The sequence below is a fragment of the Cetorhinus maximus genome, chromosome 27, assembly GCF_964194155.1.
Source record: "Cetorhinus maximus chromosome 27, sCetMax3.hap1.1, whole genome shotgun sequence".
Lineage (NCBI taxonomy): Eukaryota > Metazoa > Chordata > Chondrichthyes > Lamniformes > Cetorhinidae > Cetorhinus > Cetorhinus maximus.
The window spans coordinates 24,763,841-24,785,237 of NC_135905.1; the positions used below are offsets into that span (position 1 = coordinate 24,763,841).

Consider the following 21,397-nt stretch of genomic DNA (forward strand, 5'->3'; position numbering starts at 1 on the left):
CAATGAGCTAAGTGAGCAGTTTTTAGATGTTGGTCGAGGATTAAGTGTAGCCCAGGGTGTATCCGTGCGTGACTGATAAAGATCTCATGGAAAGCCAACCATTCAAATTCACTGATTTTCTTAAGTTATGAATTTAACTTGCCCCGTGACAACATTTTGAAGCCAAAATATTTGTGGGTTTTTTTTGTTGTTGCAGAAATGCCAAAGTTTGGCTGGCAAAAAATGGGGAAGTAGAGTTTTTAAAAATGTATTCTTTCATGTGATGCGGGTGTCACCAGCAAGGCCAGCATTTGTTGTCCGTACCTAATTACCCTTGAACTGAGGACACTTAAAAGTCAACCACATTGCTGTGGATCTGCAGTCACATGTAGGCCAATCCAGGTAAGGATGGCTGATTTCCTTCCCTAAAGGACATTTTTTAAAAATTAGTTCATGGGTTGTGGGTGTCATTGGCTAGGCCAGCATTTTTTACTCATCTTCCGACTAGGCACTTTACAGCCTTCCGGACTGAATATTGAGTTCAACAATTTTAGATCATGAACTCTCTCCTCCATCCCCACCCCCTTTCCGATTCCCCCCCCTTTTTCCAATAATTTATATAGATTTTTCTTTTCCCACCTACTTCCATTATTTTTAAATGTATTTCCATCCATTGTTTTATCTCTACCTTTTAGCCTTTTTTGATTCCTTCACCCAACCCCACCCCCACTAGGGCTATCTGTACCTTGCTTGTCCTGTTTTCTACCCTTAATTAGCACATTCCTTTAGATAATATCACCACCTTCAACACCTCTTTGTCCTTTTGTCTATGACATCTTTTGGTTATCTCCACCTATCACTGGCCCTCTATCCAGCTCTACTTGTCCCACCCCCCCTTAAACCAGCTTATATTTCACCTCTCTTCTATATTTACTTAGTTCTGTTGAAGGGTCATTTGGACTCGAAACGTTAACTGTGCTCCTCTCCGCAGATGCTGAGTTTTTTCAGGTATTTTTGCTTTTGTTTCCCACAGAGCATTGGCCTGGCTCTCTGGATTATTAGCCCAGTGACATTACCATTACACCACTGTCACCCCCTATAAAGTACATACTATCACCTATAGAAAGATTAATCTTCGCCATCATACAGCAATGCAGAAGCCTCTCGCAAAAGATATCCTATAATATTGCACATCTTATATTACAAACTGCCCATTGCAGCTATCCAACAGGAGTTTTATAATAGATGTTTTCAACCATAACCACTTCTCAGACATTGATCAGAAATGTGTCTTTTCAAGTGTGAAATGCAGGAATCTCACAACCAGTGAGTATAATTACTGGCAGGTCTAATTTGTGGAAGGCAACTTTATATTAGTTTCTTCTTATGTAAGTTAGTTTTAATTGGTATATATTTTGTCTACAATTTGTGCTCCCTGAGCTATTCTTGTTTTGTGTTATATGGTAAAGGAGATATGATTGATTTATGTTGCTCTGTAAAAACTTCTAAATTGCCATTGCCAACGTGAGCAATATTTTATATAAAGTGTGTCTGAACATGTAGAAAAATTCATAATTGCAACAAATAACTACATCAAGAATATCAGATTACATTAGTAAGCATATTTGTTACTGGTTGTGAAGGAGTTTGGATGACTATGTGGGAATAGCGCTTTTCCTTATCCAGATTGCACTTGGAGTTGTTAGTTCACTAGCATGCATGAAGCTGGATTACAATGATTAACATGCAGGAAGGGAAGGGTGATAACACCATACCAATGGGCAAGGGGCGTCAAGCCCATCCAGGCCGGGTAAGCCCGGTTCACCTTTCTCTCCTTTAAAGCCTCGGAATCCCTGTTTACAAAACGAACTGACTTGGTTAATACAAATGCATCTTGAATTGACTTTCACATAGATGGAGAAAGGAGGGAGGACTTCGGAACAAACAAAGTTAACGTGCAACAAAGTGGCGCATCACTAGAAAGTGACCCGGTCCAGCATGGCTTATTTTCTTTGACGCTCACTGAGAATCACAAATGAAACTCTCAGCCTCACTGTCAGACTCTCAGTGGGAAATGCAAAAGTTAGAAATGCTCTTTGACTGTTGGGAATGAAGATGCAAGCAATGAAATTCCAACTGATTTCTGTCACTGGATAATGAGCAAACCTTGGTAAGTGAAGCCTACATCATCAGATGTGGCTCTGAACTCCTCCAGAACCACACTTTGCATTTGTCTGTTTAGCTCCTGTAGTAATGTGGAATTACAGAGCATTACTTCATTGGTGGTGGACAGATGCTGGATCCAAGTGAGGGTGAGGTGATTCCACATCTCTTGTGTAAAAGTAGTCTTCAGGTCTGCTGTGATGGAGTCCATTTTAGTGGAACTTTTGGGCTGATATTCTTGTTCCTCCCTTATTTTTCCATTACAATATCCGACATTTTCAATTACATCATGAGAACATACCAATGGACAAGGTGCATCTAATCCGGGCACTCCTTGGTCTCCCTTATCCCCTTTAGGCCCTTTAGAGCCTCTCTTTCCCTTCTCCCCCTGCAAACAATATCTTTATTAGTCAAGAAACTTTAGCAAAAAGGGGGGAAAAAGTTGAAGTAACATTTACCATTTATTATACTGAACTTCATATAAAACGTTTTTGGACTGGACTGAATAAATTGTTAGGAAATTTAAGCCTTACTGTAAACTCCAGTATCAACTAAGTTTTTTCATAGGAATGCCAATGAAGCTATGCCAGCACTTGCACTGGAGATGGTGTCTGGTAACAGACTGACTGCTTAAACATGCAGTGTCTACAAAAGATTTATACAGTGCATCAGTGCTTCAAAAGGCTAGCCTGATTTTTTCTGTCTTTAAGATTCAATTGTACTTCTTTTTTCACAAAATATATTTTAAACAAAAATAATTTCCTTAAAAAAGTTTAAGGATCTGAGTGCACAATTAAAAAACAGAATCAATTCCCTGTTCTCAATTATTTTGGCATTAAAAAAAATTTACAGCAGCGAATTCACTAACGCTTACGATCTCATCACAAACATTAAACTGAATCGCATAATGAATTAAAGTCCAGGGTCGCAATAAATATTACGGGAGGCTGGGAGGCTTGCAGATTGAGTAGAAAAGGAATGGCTCACACATTAGGATCATTGTCAGGAAGAGAAGGTGATGCTGTTTGAGTAAGGAGCGAGAAGGATAATCTGGGATTAATGCAGAACAGGAGGAGGGGATGAAGGGGGTAAGGCAGACCTGTCGGAAGGAATAAGAACACAGGAGAAAATGCAAAGCAAAAAGGAAACAGCGCAGCATCATTTAAACAGCGACAAAAATGATACACACATCAAAAGCAGCAATATTTTCATCTGCATTTCTGTAGCAATTCACTGGCCGGGATTCTCTGCCCCCGATGCGGGTGAGGCGGTGCCCCCCCACGGACGAGGCGGTGCCCCCCCCACGGACGAGGCGGTGCCCCCCTACGGACGAGGCGGTGCCCCCCCCACGGACGAGGCGGTGCTCCAGCTAGAAGAACATTGACTTGTGGTGGGACTGGATGATCCCAGCGGTTGGCGGGTGCTGAAAATCTCGCCCAGTGAGTTTACACTTTTAGCAAAGATCAATGTATTCAACTTTACAATTTGAGTAAAAGAATATTTTTGTTTAAATCAACCAGCTATTTTACAAAGTTAAATCTACCTTTTTAATAAGTGCAAGTTGTACCTCCAAGGTTAGGAACATTACTTATCATCAATTATTATATTAAACTCTATCATGAAACTAATTGAAATCATCACCAATTTACTGCTGGATGATTTATTCACAACACACTGAGGGCTATATTTTCCTCCTTTTCAAATATAAAGTGTCAAGAGCCTTTTTCCAAAGATATTAATACCCTGCAATCTAAGCAGCACTGCATGTAATCCTGGTTCTGACAATTTTGTGCCACTATTTCATTAGTTGAAATGGCAAAAGTTGGCCAATCATGATTCCTTTAACTCTCCTAAAATAACCAATGATCTCTGCTTGTGTGAATGGTCCAAAATCTGTTTATGTACATAATCCAATATAAAGCACTACCCAGCGGTCTAGACTCAGGACAGAATCTGGCTAGATATCGGTGCAAGTCAAAGAACCCAGCCTGGCCTTCCCCTGACTTAACTCCCATTTAACAAGGCTCCGGTCTCGGAGTTCAGCCCCTCCAAGTTTGCCTTTAAATGTTAGGACAGTGTGAGTGAATACACCTGCTGTGTACACAGGTTTATTCGTTCATAATTCAGCATTTAGATGGAGAAGTATGATTATCAACTGATCGTGCCTCATCTTGAAGTGGCTGTATTTAAATAAGGCCCGAGAGTTGAATTACCCTTTGGTCTGGAATGTAGGCCAGTGAGTGAATTTTACACCCACCTGGCCTCCTTGCTCACCTAAAACCCACACAGGGTCAAAACCAATTCCATTGCTTTAGATTCCAAAACATCAGCCGAATGAGTGCCCTGGTTCATCCACCTTCTGTAGTTGCTGTCTATTGGGGTTTGTGGCTTTGCTGACATGTTATCAGCAATATTTGCACCTTGCAATCCATTTCTCCAAGATGGCAAGACATCTATCCTTCCTTTATTTTTAAAGGACAGTGTCACATTTGTAAACCCCAGAATAAAAGTATACAAAAAATAAAATTAAAAATAAAAGTAAAGAAAGTGTGCAGTATTTTCTGGCAGTGGTCACATACTATTTATATGTGAATGGAGTTACAGCCCTATCTATGCAGATTTACCAGTGAATTGTTAGTAGGTTCATGACTGATTGGGCATGGACGACCGCTTTGGTAAACTTCAGATGTCACTCCTGCAGCTACAGGCAGTTATTGTTGGAGTGTGCATTGATTGGGCGGTGAATGAAAGCTTCATTTATCTCCTTAATGATACAGTGACCTCTGTGATATCCCCTCTGGCTGCTTTGAAGTCCCCTTGGGTAAAAGTTGAGGGCAATGGTGACTTTCACTGTGCTATACAGATGGTAACCTGCCCTCCAGGTCTTTGTGAACCAAGAACCCCACCTTAGTCATTGTCTCCCTGCAAACCCTAACCTCAACATGCACTGTCACTGTCGTATCCATGTAGCAGAGTTGGCTCCGATACACACACCATCTGAGTAATGTGTCCTGTAAATTATGGCCACTTCATTCTGAAACCTCTCTCTTCTCCTGTCACACTGACATACTCAGCAATGGCCACTGCACACATTCTGTATTATTCACAAGTGTTAGTAATACTTCAGAATCTTACAGAGTTCAGGACTCTCTATTCAGCCCATTATCTCAGTGCAATTCTGTTGAGCTCTTTGTTGATTGGCCTTTAACCTGCCCTTGATAAAATCAAGCAAGTAAATCGTTTCTTCCCTAATTATTGCCACAGAGGATATTTCACACAAAGCAGATGTAATGCCTCTATGGCTTACTTGACACCCTGCTCCTCTTTTACTGAAATCTGCTTTCTGTCAAAAGTAATACCGAGAGGAAAATATGGCCCCTAGATTTAACCTTTTCTTGAAGATACCATGCAAATTAAAATGAATGTAGAATTAAAGGAGGCATGCAGACAGCCAAACATCCTTACCCGGCTTCCCTTTTCACCCTTTGGTCCTAGTGAACCCTGCAAAAGACAACATTGCATGGTTTTCTGGTTTGGTTACTATGATCAAAGTGCTTAGTCTTCAGAGAAAAAAACTGCAGGATAAATTCACTGATAGCCGGTGGACAACTGTACTTAAAGGGACTGGTTACAGCCCCAATTCCTCAACTCCTGTCCCTTCCAGTGCAGATCCTTGCTGGGAATGAGATACTGGTTATCTTATCCTTGCAACAATAACAAGAGCCCATTTATGTGAACCTGCAGATTTATAAAGGAATTGTCAGTACATATTGGGGAGAGTTGGATGGGAGGTATGATTAGCATCGAAGTTAATGTTTTAGGTCATGATCTTTCATTAGAACTGATCTGATGAAGGGTCACAACTTAAAATGTTGGCTCTATTTCTCTCTACACAGATGTTGCCAGATCTGTTGAGTATTTCTAGCATTTTCCGTTTGCATTTCAGATTTCCAGTGTCTGCAGTATTTTGCTTTTGTGATTGGCATCACCTTGGCTGAGGGGGGCTAAGAGGATATTTGGGGCGGAATTTTCCTTTCTGAAGTCTAAGTTCGGTGGGGGGAGTGATTCCTACTGGGTGGGTGGGCCGGCTGAACACATGTGACCTTGGACTGTTCAGCTCATTAAACATGCATCTGCGAGGTGCTCGCTGATTCTTGCACTGGGCCAGGCAGGAGGTTGCCACCCCCGCTGTTGGCTCGTGGGGTTGAAGTTCAGGGTGCTGTACTGAAAGGTCACCCAGACAGCCTGCACTATCCCATCCACTCCTCGCAGCCTTCACCTGCCTCCCGTTTCCATCCTTGACGCAGCTTTTGCTACCAGCACCCGATATGAGCGAAGTTATGAGCCATCCCCAAGAAGGTGAAAGCAATGTCTACGGACCTCAAAGCTGTGCAAGAAGTGAAGCTTGCCCGGTGCATGCCACTAACATGCAGTTGTAAATGTGAACATTCTCCTTTCTGACTGCCGGGGAACTTAATTTGGAGGGGGATCTTAATTCCGGTGAGGTGGCCTTTTAATGAGCATGTGTGACGTGATAATGGAAGCAAATGGGCTTCCTGACATTAAAATCCCGAGAACTTAATTCCTAAAGTTCATCCTGCCGGCGGGAAACTGATTTTAGGCCTCATGTCAAAAGTTCCCCCGCCCGCCAGGCTTCCCACTGCTGGTGGGAGCGGAAGATTCTGCCCTTGGTAGTGATGAACCCAGGGTGCTGTACAGATGAAGTACTACATATAACCTCATGTGTATATATGTGTATTGTTGCTGAGACAAAGTCATGTTCTATGTTGTGGTTTTGCCAATGTGATATTGGCTATTCAGCAACACATGGTGAAAGATACCAGCCAATCAGAACTCTACAGGGTGTGAGGTACCAGCCAATTAGAACATCACAGGATGGGACACCAGCCAATCAAAACACCACAGATCAGAGATCACTTTTTCACTGTCTGCATTGCTACAAAAGTTCCCCATTGAATGTTAAAAACAAAAAGCTAAAAGCTACTGCGGATGCTGGAAATCCAAAACAAAAACAGAATTACCTGGAAACTAGGCACTTTACAGCCTTCCGGGCTGAATATTGAATTCAACAACTTTAGATCTTAAACTCCCCCTCCCCCCATCCCCACCCCGTTTCTTCCCCCCCACCTTTTTTTTTTCAATAATTTATATAGATTCTTCTTTTCCCACCTATTTCCATTATTTTTAAATCTAAAACTAAAACTTTGTTAGTCTTTCCACCCCACCCCCACTAGAGCTGTACCTTGAGTATCCTGCCATCCATTCTTAATTAGCACTTTTCTTAGATAATATCACCACCTTCAACACCTCTTTGATCCTTTTGTCTGTGACATCTTCTGATTCTCTGCTCCTATCACTGCTTGCTTATCCCTAAACCACCCCACCCTCAACTTCTCTCTCCCCCCACCCCCCCACCTGAAACCAGCTTATATTTCACCTCTCTCCTAACTATACTCAGTTCTGCCGAAGGGTCATGAGGACTCGAAATGTCAACTGATTTCTTCTCCACCGATGCTGCCAGACCTGCTGAGTTTTTCCAGGTAATTCTGTTTTTGTTCCCCATTGAATGTTTCCTGTTGGTCCAATACCACGTTGGAACTAACATGTAAGCACTATGCTTGGTTTGCAACAATTTGAACAAAATGGCTCATAACTTCCAAGCTGTAGGGCAGTGTATCTAGGGGGTATCCAAAAATGCACTGGGGAATCCCCCATTGGAGGTTCTTAGGTAAGGATTGCACGGGAAGTTCAAACTTCCGATGGGCAACTGCCCTGCACTGGGAACCATCTGAAAATGCAATTTAAATCCTAAACTTCGGATGGTTCTGACTGTCTTACAGCAATAGTTACCCAGAAAAAGTTAGAAGTAAAACCACTTACAGCTTCTGGGTAGCTATTGTTCTGACCTCCCCCATCCCCCACATCAAATCCTACCCACTTAACTGACAAAACTACCTTCTCCCTGGCTTGAAAATGGCTGGACCTGTAAACGTACCTGATTTACGGCAGCTAGTGCCATTTAAAAGAGGGCGTGACCATCTTGTGTCTGACTCTGCAGTGCATGACCGTAGGCCTCAGGAGCTGGCTGCACTACACATTCTCACCTGGCCTGAGCCGGAAGGTTGGTCGAGAAAGGATTTTGAGGTAAGGAACTAGGAGCGAGGTGGCAATCTGCCTCTGATTGCCACTCTACGGAAGTTCAGGTCCAATGTGTTCCAATCCCAGTGGGGCGGGCTGGGAAAGGTGCTAAAAAGAGGCAAGAGAGTTCTTCAGGGAGCCCATACTGGAGGTGTTCCTCCTAATGGCACATCAAGTAGCACAGATAGTGAGAGAATTGGGCATGTCCTATACTCTTTGGTATTAGTATAATACGGCAGGGAACATGAAGAAGGGAAGAAAATAACTTACAGACTGGGATAAAATAATACAATATAAAATAAAATAATGAATTTTAGTACTGGGGCGGGGAGCTGGGAATTGTCTTCAACTCTCTGAATAAGGTAAACACAGACCCTGGGCACCAAACAGCTTTCAGTGTGCTTCCACATGTCTGGGACTGAGTTGTCCACCTTTCTGAAATCCACAGCTATTTCCCCACTGATTACATTATCATGAGGTAGAATATACAGCACTTCCAACACATGGCAAGAGCCAAATGTAATTTTAATCTAACACACCCGGTGAGAATGAGTTGTGCTTGGGTCAGGATCCTGATTTACAACCAGCACAATTTTACGCTCAACTCAGTGCCCTCAATGGCCCTGAACACACCCCAATCTCACCGTCTATGTTAGTCTCAAAAAACAAAATATTAACTAGCTTCCTTACAGGTAATCCCCGTGGTCCAATTGGTCCTGCATATCCAGGATCTCCTTTATCGCCCTAAAACAAATACCAAAGTTATATAAATATTCAAAGTAAATGATGCCTCTACTCAATACATTATTGGTGCTAAACTCTTCCATTAAAGTCACAATGACTATAAAAATGCCAATGGCACTGCTGCCTCATTTGGAAGAATATTGGATGCATTCAGTTTTGCAGCAGCACAGATGGAGAGTAAACACACTGAAGGTTATGCCATGTAGTGAATAAGTACAGATAGCTAACACTGCATTCCTAATCACAAGATGCATGTATTTCATTAACGAATAAACATTTTAGCTCCTCAATGGTTCAGTTGATAAGTGACCTAATGTAAGTGGAACTGAGACAGATTGATCAAAACCACTTGGCCTTTATCCTCTCTCTTTGCCTAATTATGTGACGTCAGCGGTTTAGGTACCAGGGTCAGGTAAAGGAAAAAGTATGCCAGAGTTTCCATTCCACATCATAAGGACATAAGAACTAGGAGCAGGAATAGGAAATTCAGCCCCTCGAGCCTGCCCCGCTATTCAATACGATCATGGCTGATCTCATTTCGGCCTCAACTCCAATTTCCTGCCCTCTCCCCATAACCTTTCAACCCGTTACTGATTAAAAATCTGTCTATAAGAACATAATTATTCATAACATAAGATCATTATTCAATGCCTCTTGCTAGAAAATAAGTAAACGAATGAGTGTGTGCGTGTTTGAATGTCTGTATGTTTGTGTTTGAGTGTGTCTATGTCCACATTTGTGTGTATGATGGTCTCCACAAAGGGATGCCACATTGGCACATTGGGGTTAGTTTTATTGTAATCCACTCATTGGGGGTCCCACAGGATTGGGTGCAACTCTGGTTTTACACTCCTGCCTGATTTCACTCTCTACTGAAGCAAATAATGGATAGAGTGTAAACATCCAATGCTGCAGGTTTATTGCCCAGCGTAGGTGTTTACAATGACCCCCTCCACTGTCTCAGCTCATGTCAAGGACAGTCAGTTAGGCTAGGGTTAGGGGAATTCCCAGATATGTGAAATTATATCCTAGCCTGAGTCTGCATCTTCAGAAAGGCAGGAAGCTTGGGAAGGGGAGTACAAAGCAGTAATTACACAAAACCAGTTGTTTAGAAAAAATACACATGATAGCACCTGGAAAATATGAAAATCACTTTTAACCAGTTGCATCCAAATGTATTCACTTTCAGCAAAAATTCAAAACTTTTAAACTGCAATTATATCTTTCTTAACTATCACAATGGTGCTTTAAAAATAAGAACAGTGGGAAATGAACGGTGAATATTAAACAAAATGCTGATCAGATTTAAATCCCCACAGATCTTTGTAACAAAAATTCCCTTGGCATGTTTTAGGAGTCTGGTTGGTTGATGATTCTGTGTCTGCTGAATCTGACTACAGTGAGCCTGCAACTTTCCTCTGTGCCCTCAGTTAAGTATTCCCGATCGTGAAATTACAAATGGGAAACTTCCTTCTTTCCAAACTCCACACTTTCAATGCTCAGCTCCTCAATGAAACCTGCCACTGGATTCCTTCACCCGCTCTATTGACTCACCTCCTGATTCAACTCCGGACCCAGCGTTCAGCTTCTTTCTGGTACAGTACTGTTACCCCATTTACCAAAAATCCTGGGGTCACCTCATTACTTAAAAACAACTGTTGACAGGTGGCCTCCCCAATTGCTCCTCCCATCTATAATCTCCCAATCTCTGCAAGGTTCTGAAATGTGTCACCCTCACACAACACTATGACCATCTCTCTCACCCCTCGAAGCTCAGATTCCTTCAGTTTAGTTTCCACCCTGTCCACAGCATTGAGACTTCTGTGGTCATCAAGACTAGAATGAGTTGCTCCTCTTCTCCTCTTCATTTTCTCTTTGAGTTTTGGTACAGTTGACTTTATCATGCATATCCACTGATTCTCCTCTCTGCTTCACCCACATACCACTGACCTCCATTCCCAGTGGTGCCAGAACAGCTTCTCTTATGCTGCATTGTTATCTTCAGTGTAGTTGTCTCCTATTTTCCATGCATACTTTCACTTGGCAACATTGTACAAAGCCATGTGTGTGCCAATGTTAATCAGCTTTACACCTCCCCACCACCACCCATTGTTCAGGATTGTGATTGTGTTGTCTGAGTTCTTATCTGAGATCAAATCATGAATAAGTCAGTGATTTCTGATACTCAATGTTGGCAAGACTGAAGCCACGTTGTTTACCTAAGAGACCCTGCACCTGAAATTCAACCAGATTCAACCAGAGTATATAAACCCTCGTCTTGTTCTACCCAAGGATGTGCTTCAAACCCCAAATTTAGTCTGTTACCAAGCCTGCCTACTTCTACCACTGAAATATTCTTGCACGCATCACCCACTCTCAATGCTGTTTAACAGTTTAGTGCAATCGCCATCATAACAAGCAGACCCACACAGTACAGAAAAAAAGTTTAAGGGCTTCACAAAGATGGCCCAGGTTAAGTTAAATATCTGGTACCGATATAGATCCACTACCACCCACACAGCTCATGTCTCTTCCTTGCCCATTATACACTCTCTCATGGCTGGGTGCAGGTAACATCTCCAGACACTCAAGCATCTTTTTTACTCAGAACCATTCTCAACTCATAAATGTTTCTGCCAGTCTTCAAGAATACATCGACCTAGAGTTTCTACTGATCTTTCCAGAGCAATTCATCTGATTGGCCAAAGCACCAAAATAGATTGAGGAAACTTATGCACAAATTAAATAAGTCAAGTTTTTGTGATTTTTTTGCTGCTTTAAAAACAACACACCGAAAGTGATCCTGCCCACATATTGGGCAGGATTTTACCGTCGGTGAGCAGGGGGCGGGGTTGGTGAGCAGGGGGCAGGGTCGGCGATCAGGGGGCGGGGGCAGCGAGCAAGGGGCAGGGTCCACTCGCCGATGTGTAAAATGATGCGGGATGACATCGGGTGGAACTCCCAACGTCATCCCGCCACATTAAAATTTTCAGGAAGGAGGGGGTGCAGCAAAATCAGCTGCGCGCCCGCCGACCTGTTAATGGCCAATTGAGGCCATTGACAGGATCATTTAAACAATTAACGGACCTGCCCGTCCAACCTTAAGGTTGGCAGGCAGGCCAGGAGTCCCGGTGGCAAATAGAAAAAACATGAAACCTCATCCACCAGTGGGATGAGGTTTCATGTAAGGTTTTTAAAAATTTAATAAAGTTGTTATGGAAATTATGAACATGTCCCAACTCATGTGACATTGTCACATGAGGGGACATGTAAGGGAATTTTTTTTTTTTCTATTTTTAATATTGTTGAAAGTATTGCCGATCTCCCTGAGGCTGCACTTAGCCTCAGGAAGATGAGTGCGCTCTTTCATGCGCATGCACAAAACAGCGCACTCTCAATTTTAGGGATTCCCCCCACCCCGCCCACACAGGGAGTGCATAACACTTCCCTGCGGACGTCACGCTGGGTGGTCCTTAATTGGCCCGCCCACGTAAAATGGCGCCGCGCCTCCGATTGGGAGCGCCGATCGGAAGCGCGCCCACACGCGCCAGCCCACCAATTTCCCCCCCGACGAGGGGAAAATTCTGCCCTTTGAATTAATTAGCCTGGTGAGTTTCTGTCTGTGGCCATTCGAGGAGGCTCTTCAAATTAAGCTAATCTTTTCTTAAGCGCAAAGGCACTAATCGAAACATATTAAAAGTTTTTAAATATTAAAAAATACTTTACTAATCAAACTAATAAATGGTTCAGTATACTTCATTCCTCGTCTTTTTCAGGGATTTAAAATTCACAGGCGAAGGACTAAAGATTCTCATCAGCAATGCTTTTTTTTTTCGTAAACCAACTTTCAGCTGTATTAATTAAACTGCACCAAGTTACGACTCTTAAATATCTCAATGAAACTTTTAATGAAACAATTACATTCTATTACGCTGTCTGATTGTGCTGCTTCATAGAAGACTTTACATTTGTATTATGTAAATGAGCTTGAGCAGAAACTTCAACAATAAACTTCACTTTGGGAAAACCAATGCAATTTCAGTTGCAGTGTACACTCAGATTGCCGATTACGCCCAAAGCAAAAACTCTACACCCATTATTTATGGGAACAAGACACCTTCATCTCTCCATTCATGGAGAGACAGAGTGTGGAGAAAGTGAGGAGGAGAGCAAGGAGAAAGAGGGGGAGGGAGGAGATGGAGAGTGGAGAGAGTAGAAAAAGCAAGGAGAGGAGAGAGTGAAGAGGGAGAGAAAGAGAGAGAGGGCGCGCAATGAGAGAGGGGGACAGACCCATCATGTTTGTCTGTGCATGGAGTTCACTTGTTCTCTCCCCCTCTCTCTCTTTATCGTTTTGATGGACTAAGGGCTGTAGTGAAATCAACAACATCATTGAACTTAACCAGTCTGGTCAGAACTAAGCCAGAAAATGGCCACAAAGTCTCAAGTGAACAATGGAAGGCCTTGGGCTCCAGTCTAGCAGAGTTGCCAGTAATGGCTGTGTCCACAGGAGGCTGCACAAGAACCTCTGTGAATTTGGCTTGATGCTTGTATCAGTAGTTGTGTCAAAACAGAAGAAGGTTGCATTATATTGAAGTTCTGATTGCTTCACTGGAACAAATGTAGTGGTTTTGTGGACATTATTAAAGAAGTATTTGTACAGGATTAATCTGGTATCAGACCTGCAATGTAGTGTTATTCATGGGGCAAATGGTCACTACATTCATTATTTCCAACTTAATTCATTAACTTCCCATCTGTTGCAGAGCGGCTCATCAAATCGTAAGGCTTGATGTTCCGTCTGTCACGGTACAACCCCAAAATATTTGTACATAAAGTCATTTGGAAATAAAATATTGCTTGTAGGCATTTTCATTAGACTATTACTGCTATCTGTTTCCAAGTAGCATTCATATAAGCTTGAAATTAAAACCATTTTCGTCCATCGCCCCACATTTTGTCTCACTCTTACCCTTTCTCCTTTTGGTCCCGCTGGCCCTGGTACACCCTACATAGAAATGAATATATTTAAGAACATCACACTATCTACTCCCATTATCTAGCAAGAATACCATATACAATACTGTACGCAACAATACCATATACAACACAGTATACAACAATACTGTATACAACAATACCATATACAACAATACCGTATACAACAATACCGTATACAAAGAAGGCCCAGTGTTAGAGCAGGAGAACACTTTGCTCATTCAGAGAACAGTACATGGACCAGTTGCTCAGCCTAAAGAAAAGTAAGTAGCACTCTCTTAGTAGGACTGGGGCATTTCAGTTGGTGACATAATCCTGGGTTTAATCCAATGGAGTGAATAGGACTCAGTGATATTCACTCTGTAGGCCAATTATCAGTTTGTTGTACAAATGGAAGCATGAGGCAATGGCTTAAGGTATTATGCCCTCCAATTTCCTTCTCTCTTTCTTGGATTTTCACTCTATTCCCACCCCCACTGCCCCCAGTGATGGCACAGCTGAATTCAGCAAAGCTGTATCAGGGGAGACTCCATCCTACCATTCCATGACATGACACTTCTTTTGTATCATGAGGCAAAAATAAATCTTATAATCTGATGTATGTTTTCTCTGAAAGGTCTATGTTTTAGGTGAATGAATGAAAGGAAAGTGATCAACATCAGCAAAGAGGTGATGGCAGCTTAAATGAGCTTTACATGGGTGGGAATATTGTTTTTTATTGTGGCCCTCTTTTCTATATTAACTACCTGCATGAAAATTAGATTAGCTCTTTAGGTACCACAGGTGAATTTAAACAGTCACAGTGCAGCAATAAAAGAGGGTTTTGTCAGAGTTGTGTGCAGGTACAAATGACAGGAGGTTCTGAAATTTTGACAACATAGGCATAGGAAAGTCAATGAATTGTCTCAGTTTTATCTTTTCGCTATCTTAGCAAATATATTAAAGACTTACTGTATAACTTCATGGGGAAATGAGTATCGAATTTACAGCTCTGTGGCCATCCCTAGGTATATTTTGCTTAATTGAATAATGTATAATGTGAAGATTGTCAACTGAGAAAGCGAAATCTACTGTTAAAATCTAGTAAACCTCAGAAAGGGACATACTAACTACATTACAGGAAGTATCTGTATCTTTGGGTTAACGACACTTACTTCTAAGGCTACGATCTAAAGTTATTAATGCACAATTACTCTGTGTCAATGTACTACAAAGCTTTCACAACCAGCTTCATTAATTGCCAATTGTTCGATTCAGGACTTAGATTAAGTGTGATTGGATGTGAATGTCTGGATCCAAGCACCTGGCACAGTGGAAACTGTCTTGTTAGGTGCCTCTGCCCCGCTGAAGGCAAGTTTTTGCCCTAATGTGATGAGAAAGCTTAGAATTTATCCAACAGCTGCTGACAGATGTTCCTGGAGGCTGGCTGTGAGGAGGGAGACAGACAGACATGCACACACACACACACAAAGATGTTCCATGACTGGCATTCAGACAGGAAATTAGCTACTACTGAAGTTCTGCATCTCCAACTGTTGGAACTACAAGTCTATGGGATATGGTGGGTATATCCATTATGTGGTCACTTGGTGAGCACCTGGCGAGGGCTCAAAACCACAGTTGTCTATTGAGCTAGTGGCTATCCTCTTTAGATGGAGACTAGGGAAGAAGGTGGGGTCTTTTTGGAATTGAGGTAGCTCCCAGATGATGCAGTTGGTGATGGAAGTCTGAATCCAAGGCAGCACTCAGAGTAGATAATGACCTATAACCTTAGTACTCCAGGACAACATTGATGATCAACCAGCTAGCCCTGCTCCTGAGGGATAGACCATTCACTGGAAGCTGGGACTTTCCTTGCTCTCATCTAAGGAATCTTGTACCTACTGGATAGACTAGTCCTGGTCGGACAAGCTCAAGTGACCTGTTCTGATAAGTTCCACAGTTTTAGCTGGTTTGCCTCCTGGAGTGCATCTCTACACACTTGGGGGCCCCTAATAATTTGGCTCTGCCAACCATCAGCTATGCTACCTTATGTAAATGGAATGTGTCCCCACAGGGAGAGAATATGCACTCTATAATTTAGCAAACAGAGACTGTACAAACAGGTGTCAATATCTCTATGTCCTCAGCTGGAGACTATTAAACAAGGTGATGGGCTTCCAGAGATGAGACATGTCAAGCAATCTAAAAAAATCTTAACAGAGGTGACATTCATCTCAGGCAGTGATGCAAAACAAGTGATAGAGAATCAGCTGCCCAATTTTATTTCCACTGAATTGGAATTTCACTCCAATGATTCGATAATCATTGTACCAAATTATTCAGTGAGGAGACATGTTCCCCTGTAATTTTAAGGGTCTGCTTTGGTCAGTATAACTCTAAGGTCATGGGCCCAAGTTACGCATCAACATTAAATGCTTCAGACCTACTAAGACAGAATAGATTTACTATGAACCACAGATTGCTTTGGTATATGAAAATGTAGGACATTTGAAAATATCAAACATAGAACCAAGATTGGGTACTGTTCAGTATAACACCTTGTTTTGAAAAATAATAAGGGACTAAATTTTGACCTCCTACATTTGTTAATTTACCAGAATTACAACACTGTGGCTAAAATATTTGTACCCATTGAACAGTCACATTACTTAAGCAGTTCCTAATACAAATGTTTGACCAAAAGGTTAAATAAGCAGTCGCATGCATTGGCATATTTCTCATGCTTCGTTTATAATGGAAACAGTCCACTGTGCAGGCATGTAATCCAGCAATATTAAATTCATAATGCAGTCCAACAGCAGTGTAGCAGGCATGAACGATCGAGGAGAATGGATGTACAGAACTCACCAGTGGTCCAGGCTGTCCGTCAAAGCCAGAAGCACCCTGGACGGTGTATGAAGTGTTAGAAGTGGAAAGAACAGTGGGGAAGAGATGAGTGTAGCAGTGAAAAGGGACATGTGTTGGCATAACTCAATGAAAGGTGATGACATAACGTTGAGAGAGATGAGGACTTGACATATCTGTCAGCACACAAGAACGTTCTTAGAAAAACAAACCATACGGTTGAGTATTTCAAGCTCGTTGGCTATGGAGAATTTTAATTCTACGTAGCATAAGTGGTAATGAAACCACTGTCACAGTTGTAGAGTTACCTGTTTTACATTTCTATCTGGCAGCAGGAAAGTTCTGAAACTAACACAAGTACTAGTTGGAAAAATCTGATGGCAAATCTTTACAATTAGTAGGGAGTGAGTCTGACCAGCATGGCACGTGATTGAAAGTGAATTATGATACATGTAAATTTGATTAACAATGAATTATGCCAATGTTGATGACATGGCAATGTTTTCTGTCCATTATATAATTCCTTTAATGGACAGTAAAATATCTAATGTAGGAGGAAAATGGTTACCATAACACTTGGGTCTTATACTACAACATTTCAGCATTGAATATTTAGTCCATTCTTGTGAACTTCCCTGCTTTTTTAATACTGTCTTAAATATTCAAAAGTTTAAGTTGTGCTTGTATTTCCACCCACCTATTCCATAGCTCCAATGACAGTCTTTTAATGAGGAGAGATCTTTCTCCACGGTTATTGAGATTAATATTACAAATAGGTTGAGTAGAATGGGTCTATAGTCCATGGAATTTAGAAGAATGAGAGGTGATCTCATTAAAATGTACAAAATTCTTGACAGGTTTCACGGGGTAATTGCTGTTTCCCTTAGCTGGAGAGTCTCGAATAAGGGGTTATGGACTCAAGATAGGGGCTCAAGCATTTAGGATTGAGTTAAGGAGAAATTGCTTCTTTCAGAGGGTTGTCCACCTTTGCAATTCTGTATGCCAGAGAGCTGTGGATGCTCAGTCATTAACTATATTCAAGACTGGGCTCAACAGATTTTTGAACACTAAGGATATTCTGTATAGGGACAGTATGGGATGGTGGAGTTGAGGTGAATAGCAGGATCAAGGGGCTGAATGGCCTCCTCCTGTACTTATCTCTGGTGGTGTTCTTATTTAATTGAAATGACAGCTTTACAGATAGCCACAAGTGATAGGAGGAAAAGTTAGTCATTTTAAATTTTGATAGCTCTCTCCACCAACAGAAATCTGGTCATTGGGAATTAAAGAAACTATTCCCCTCTCATTAATTCCAGGATTCAGTGCCATGTTCTTTTTTTGAGATTTTCAATTTATCTAACTTTTTAAGAAGATAAGTGTTCTAAAAATAATATTGGGAATGCACAAGTAGCTGGATTATATTTGGCCAAGTGAATTCATAGCAGTTCTTGTAGATCCAAACATTGAAGCCTCTGCAGCTGAGCATGTGGACAGTGCAAAGGTTAAAACATTGTCACACTTTGTCCCGGACCATCATTTTTTTTTTCTTTCTGTCCCAAATCTGACACGTGCCATATTTACGCTTATTTATGTTGGGGACACTAATTCACAAAGTTTCAGCTTACGTTTGTACTTTAAACACAATAGTTCTGTTAGAAAAGCCTGGAAACATTCCCTGGGGGTGGGACTTGGAACTGGCTGCTTGGCTTTTCTTGTCCATCTGCTCATGTTTTTCCAGTTTCCTCTCATCTGCAAGGCTCTTGTCTTTGCCCTCCCACCTCTTTTCTCTGCAACCCCACTGCCTTCCATTCTCTCTGTGAAAAGTGCATGTTTTATTTTTCCTACTTTAGTTTTGTTAAAAGGGTAGGTGTGAGCCTTGCTAAGTTATTCATGGTTTGCACCACTTAAATAACTCACAGGTTGAAGGACGGGGCCCACATTTCTACAGAATAAAAAGGACCGTTCCAGTTTTCCCTACAGGGCATTGAATTCAAATATGGGTTGGTAACCTGAGTGGGCAGATGTTCACCTCTGGATCTGGTCACCTTGCTGTACATGATTTTTATTTACAGAATTTTAGAAACTTGAGCCTGACGTGCATTCACACACATATTATCGTTGGATGCTTTCAACATTACTAGCTCTTTGAGGGTTAATCTAATTTGAAGTATATGTTATATACACTCTCATGCCCTGAAATCCCAAATGCAAGAACATGCCAGAAATGAGATCCGACACTTGCAGCAGAAGATGTAACTTACAGGCAGTCCCAGGGGACCTCGGTCACCTCGATCACCTTTTACACCATCTGATCCAGGATCGCCCTGCACCAATGACAAAATAATAGCATATTACTTTCCACAATGTCATCCGTATCATATATACATTAAGGTATATTGTTTATCAATTCCATTAGTAAGTAATATGTTATTGTATATAACCCTTTTGATCCAGTCACCTATCTTAGTGGCTGCAAATTTGATAGCATCAATTTTTGACAGATTTTATTTTAAAACCAGCCTGATTAACATCAATAAGTTAATGCCAGGGTCAAGGTAACACCTTAAACTAAGTTCAAATGCCTTTGAAAGTTGCCTCAGTTGAAAAGGAAAACTTGAAGAAGGTGTAATGGCAAGAACATGGCAGCTGGCAGTAAACCAATTTGTGAGGCATAAGCCTCTCGGCTGGCTCAGCCCATGTGTTCCAGACTCTGGAACAATGCACCAGATGTGGATACAGCATCTGAGTGGAAACCAGGGAGACTGAAAATGACCTGGTTATGTGGAAAAGTTGACAGTTAACTGAAACCAGGGTGGAGTGAGTGGGAGAAGCTGTTATTGGCCAGATACATCTGGCACAGGACTGGACAGACAGATTAAGTCAGCACTCTGCTTTTCCTATTGAAATTTGTTGGGTTGGGTAGACACTGATAAAGTAAAGACGAAAACAATTCCTAATGTTTAAGGATATTACAACCTTAGCCTGTCAAAAATGTTTCAGGGCCATCATATTCAGTGTTTAATAACTAGCCTTCCAGGATCAAGAACTTAAAACAACGATGAAGCAAAACAAATTGGAACAAAGACTGAGGACAGCACATATTACAAGTGCAAACATGGTGAAGGGCTTTACTAAAATCTTGTTAAACAAGGTTATAAGAGTCTCTAACATTGATCACTACTGACATGTTGAAACAGCTGGTCCATGGATTCACATAAACTGGGGATGGGAATAAAAGCTGAGTGTTGAAGCCATGGGGAAGATGAAAGCTTATGGACTTCTAGCCAAAGATCTCCCCATTTACAGGGAACAAAACCACTCCAAGGCGATGGACAGAACAGCTTGTTTCTTATTTGAGGTCAGTGAGAAATTGTTCTCATTTCAGATTTTGTAAAGCATGAATGCACGATATTGAAGGACATATTACAAATCACAGCAGTCTACAAATTTTAACCAACATAGGTGTAGGGAAAAGATTAGAGTGAAGAAAGGCACCAAACAAATCTCCATCCCCTGCGTAATGTGTAATTTAAAGGTAGTTTGAGTGTAGTTAAGGTTACCTTTGTTCCTGGAAGGCCATGCGGTCCCTGGGCAAAACAGATCAGAAACCCAACTTTAAATATAAAATGACATTTCATGCAGATAATACCTCTGCTTACTTGCATATTCTGATAGGATAACTTGAGACATTTTGGGTTTTAAAAATAATACTATTTGCAATATTTTATAAACAGTTTATTTTTGTGATCACTTAGATTCAATATATGATTCACTTAAAGCAACCTGGCATATTCATTAAGAGAGATCTAATACGTGTGATTCATTCATGTGTTCTATATGTAAGTGATCTATGTGCATGTGAACTAGACGTTTTCATTATAAAATAGCGACTGTTTCAAAATTATTGCTTTGGAACAGCCTGTGTTGAAAAGTGTTATAAAAGTGCAAGTTATTTCTTTCCACTAGGCAGCAAACTGCAGGAGTTCCTAGAGCACCATCAGAGGATGCAGGTTAAATCTAAGTTTACATCTTTTGTCGGAAAAGTCCAGCTACATGAAGAATCAACCCCTAACAATTTTAAAATTAAACTTTTTATGAGCTCAACACTAACCCCCTGCACCTTTCCCCGCTTAGCTGTAAGACTGTATATTAACTTCCTCTTGGTTGGAGTCTTTCATACAATACTGGTTTCCTGGTAATGTGAAGAGATTGAAACCTTACCATTGGACCTGGAGGCCCCTCTGGCCCTGGTGGTCCGGGAGGACCACTAACCTATAAAAATAACCAACATCCCTCAGTACATACACAAGACAACCTTTGCAAATAATTAATGGAACAATGTAGACAGTGTTGTACAATCAGACTGATTTAAGAAATGGCAGTTGAGATACTTCAACTCCAAAAGATTTATGATAATCGGGTGCAAATTCCTTAGAGTGCGGTGCGTAAACTACAGTAAGACATTTAAAACTACTAAAGTGCATATTATTCAGCAATGCTTGGAATTATC

At 41.4% G+C, this 21,397-nt stretch overlaps 1 protein-coding gene across 12 annotated transcripts in view; it reads right to left on the reverse strand.

Moving 5' to 3' along the window:
• Positions 1-21,397, reverse strand: part of col13a1 (collagen, type XIII, alpha 1) — a 227,927-nt gene that overhangs the window by 9,349 nt on the left and 197,181 nt on the right. For 8 of the 12 annotated variants that reach the window (XM_078530917.1, XM_078530913.1, XM_078530906.1 and 5 more), the window contains 7 exons: positions 21,109-21,159; positions 20,448-20,474; positions 19,149-19,211; positions 14,015-14,050; positions 8,992-9,045; positions 5,608-5,643; positions 2,444-2,530 (listed from right to left, as the gene is read on the reverse strand). In XM_078530917.1, coding sequence (XP_078387043.1) covers positions 2,444-2,530; positions 5,608-5,643; positions 8,992-9,045; positions 14,015-14,050; positions 19,149-19,211; positions 20,448-20,474; positions 21,109-21,159 — 354 coding nt within the window. The remainder of the gene's footprint in view (positions 1-2,443; positions 2,531-5,607; positions 5,644-8,991; positions 9,046-14,014; positions 14,051-19,148; positions 19,212-20,447; positions 20,475-21,108; positions 21,160-21,397) is intronic. The other 4 variants (XM_078530915.1, XM_078530910.1, XM_078530908.1 and 1 more) reach the window with 3 other exon arrangements.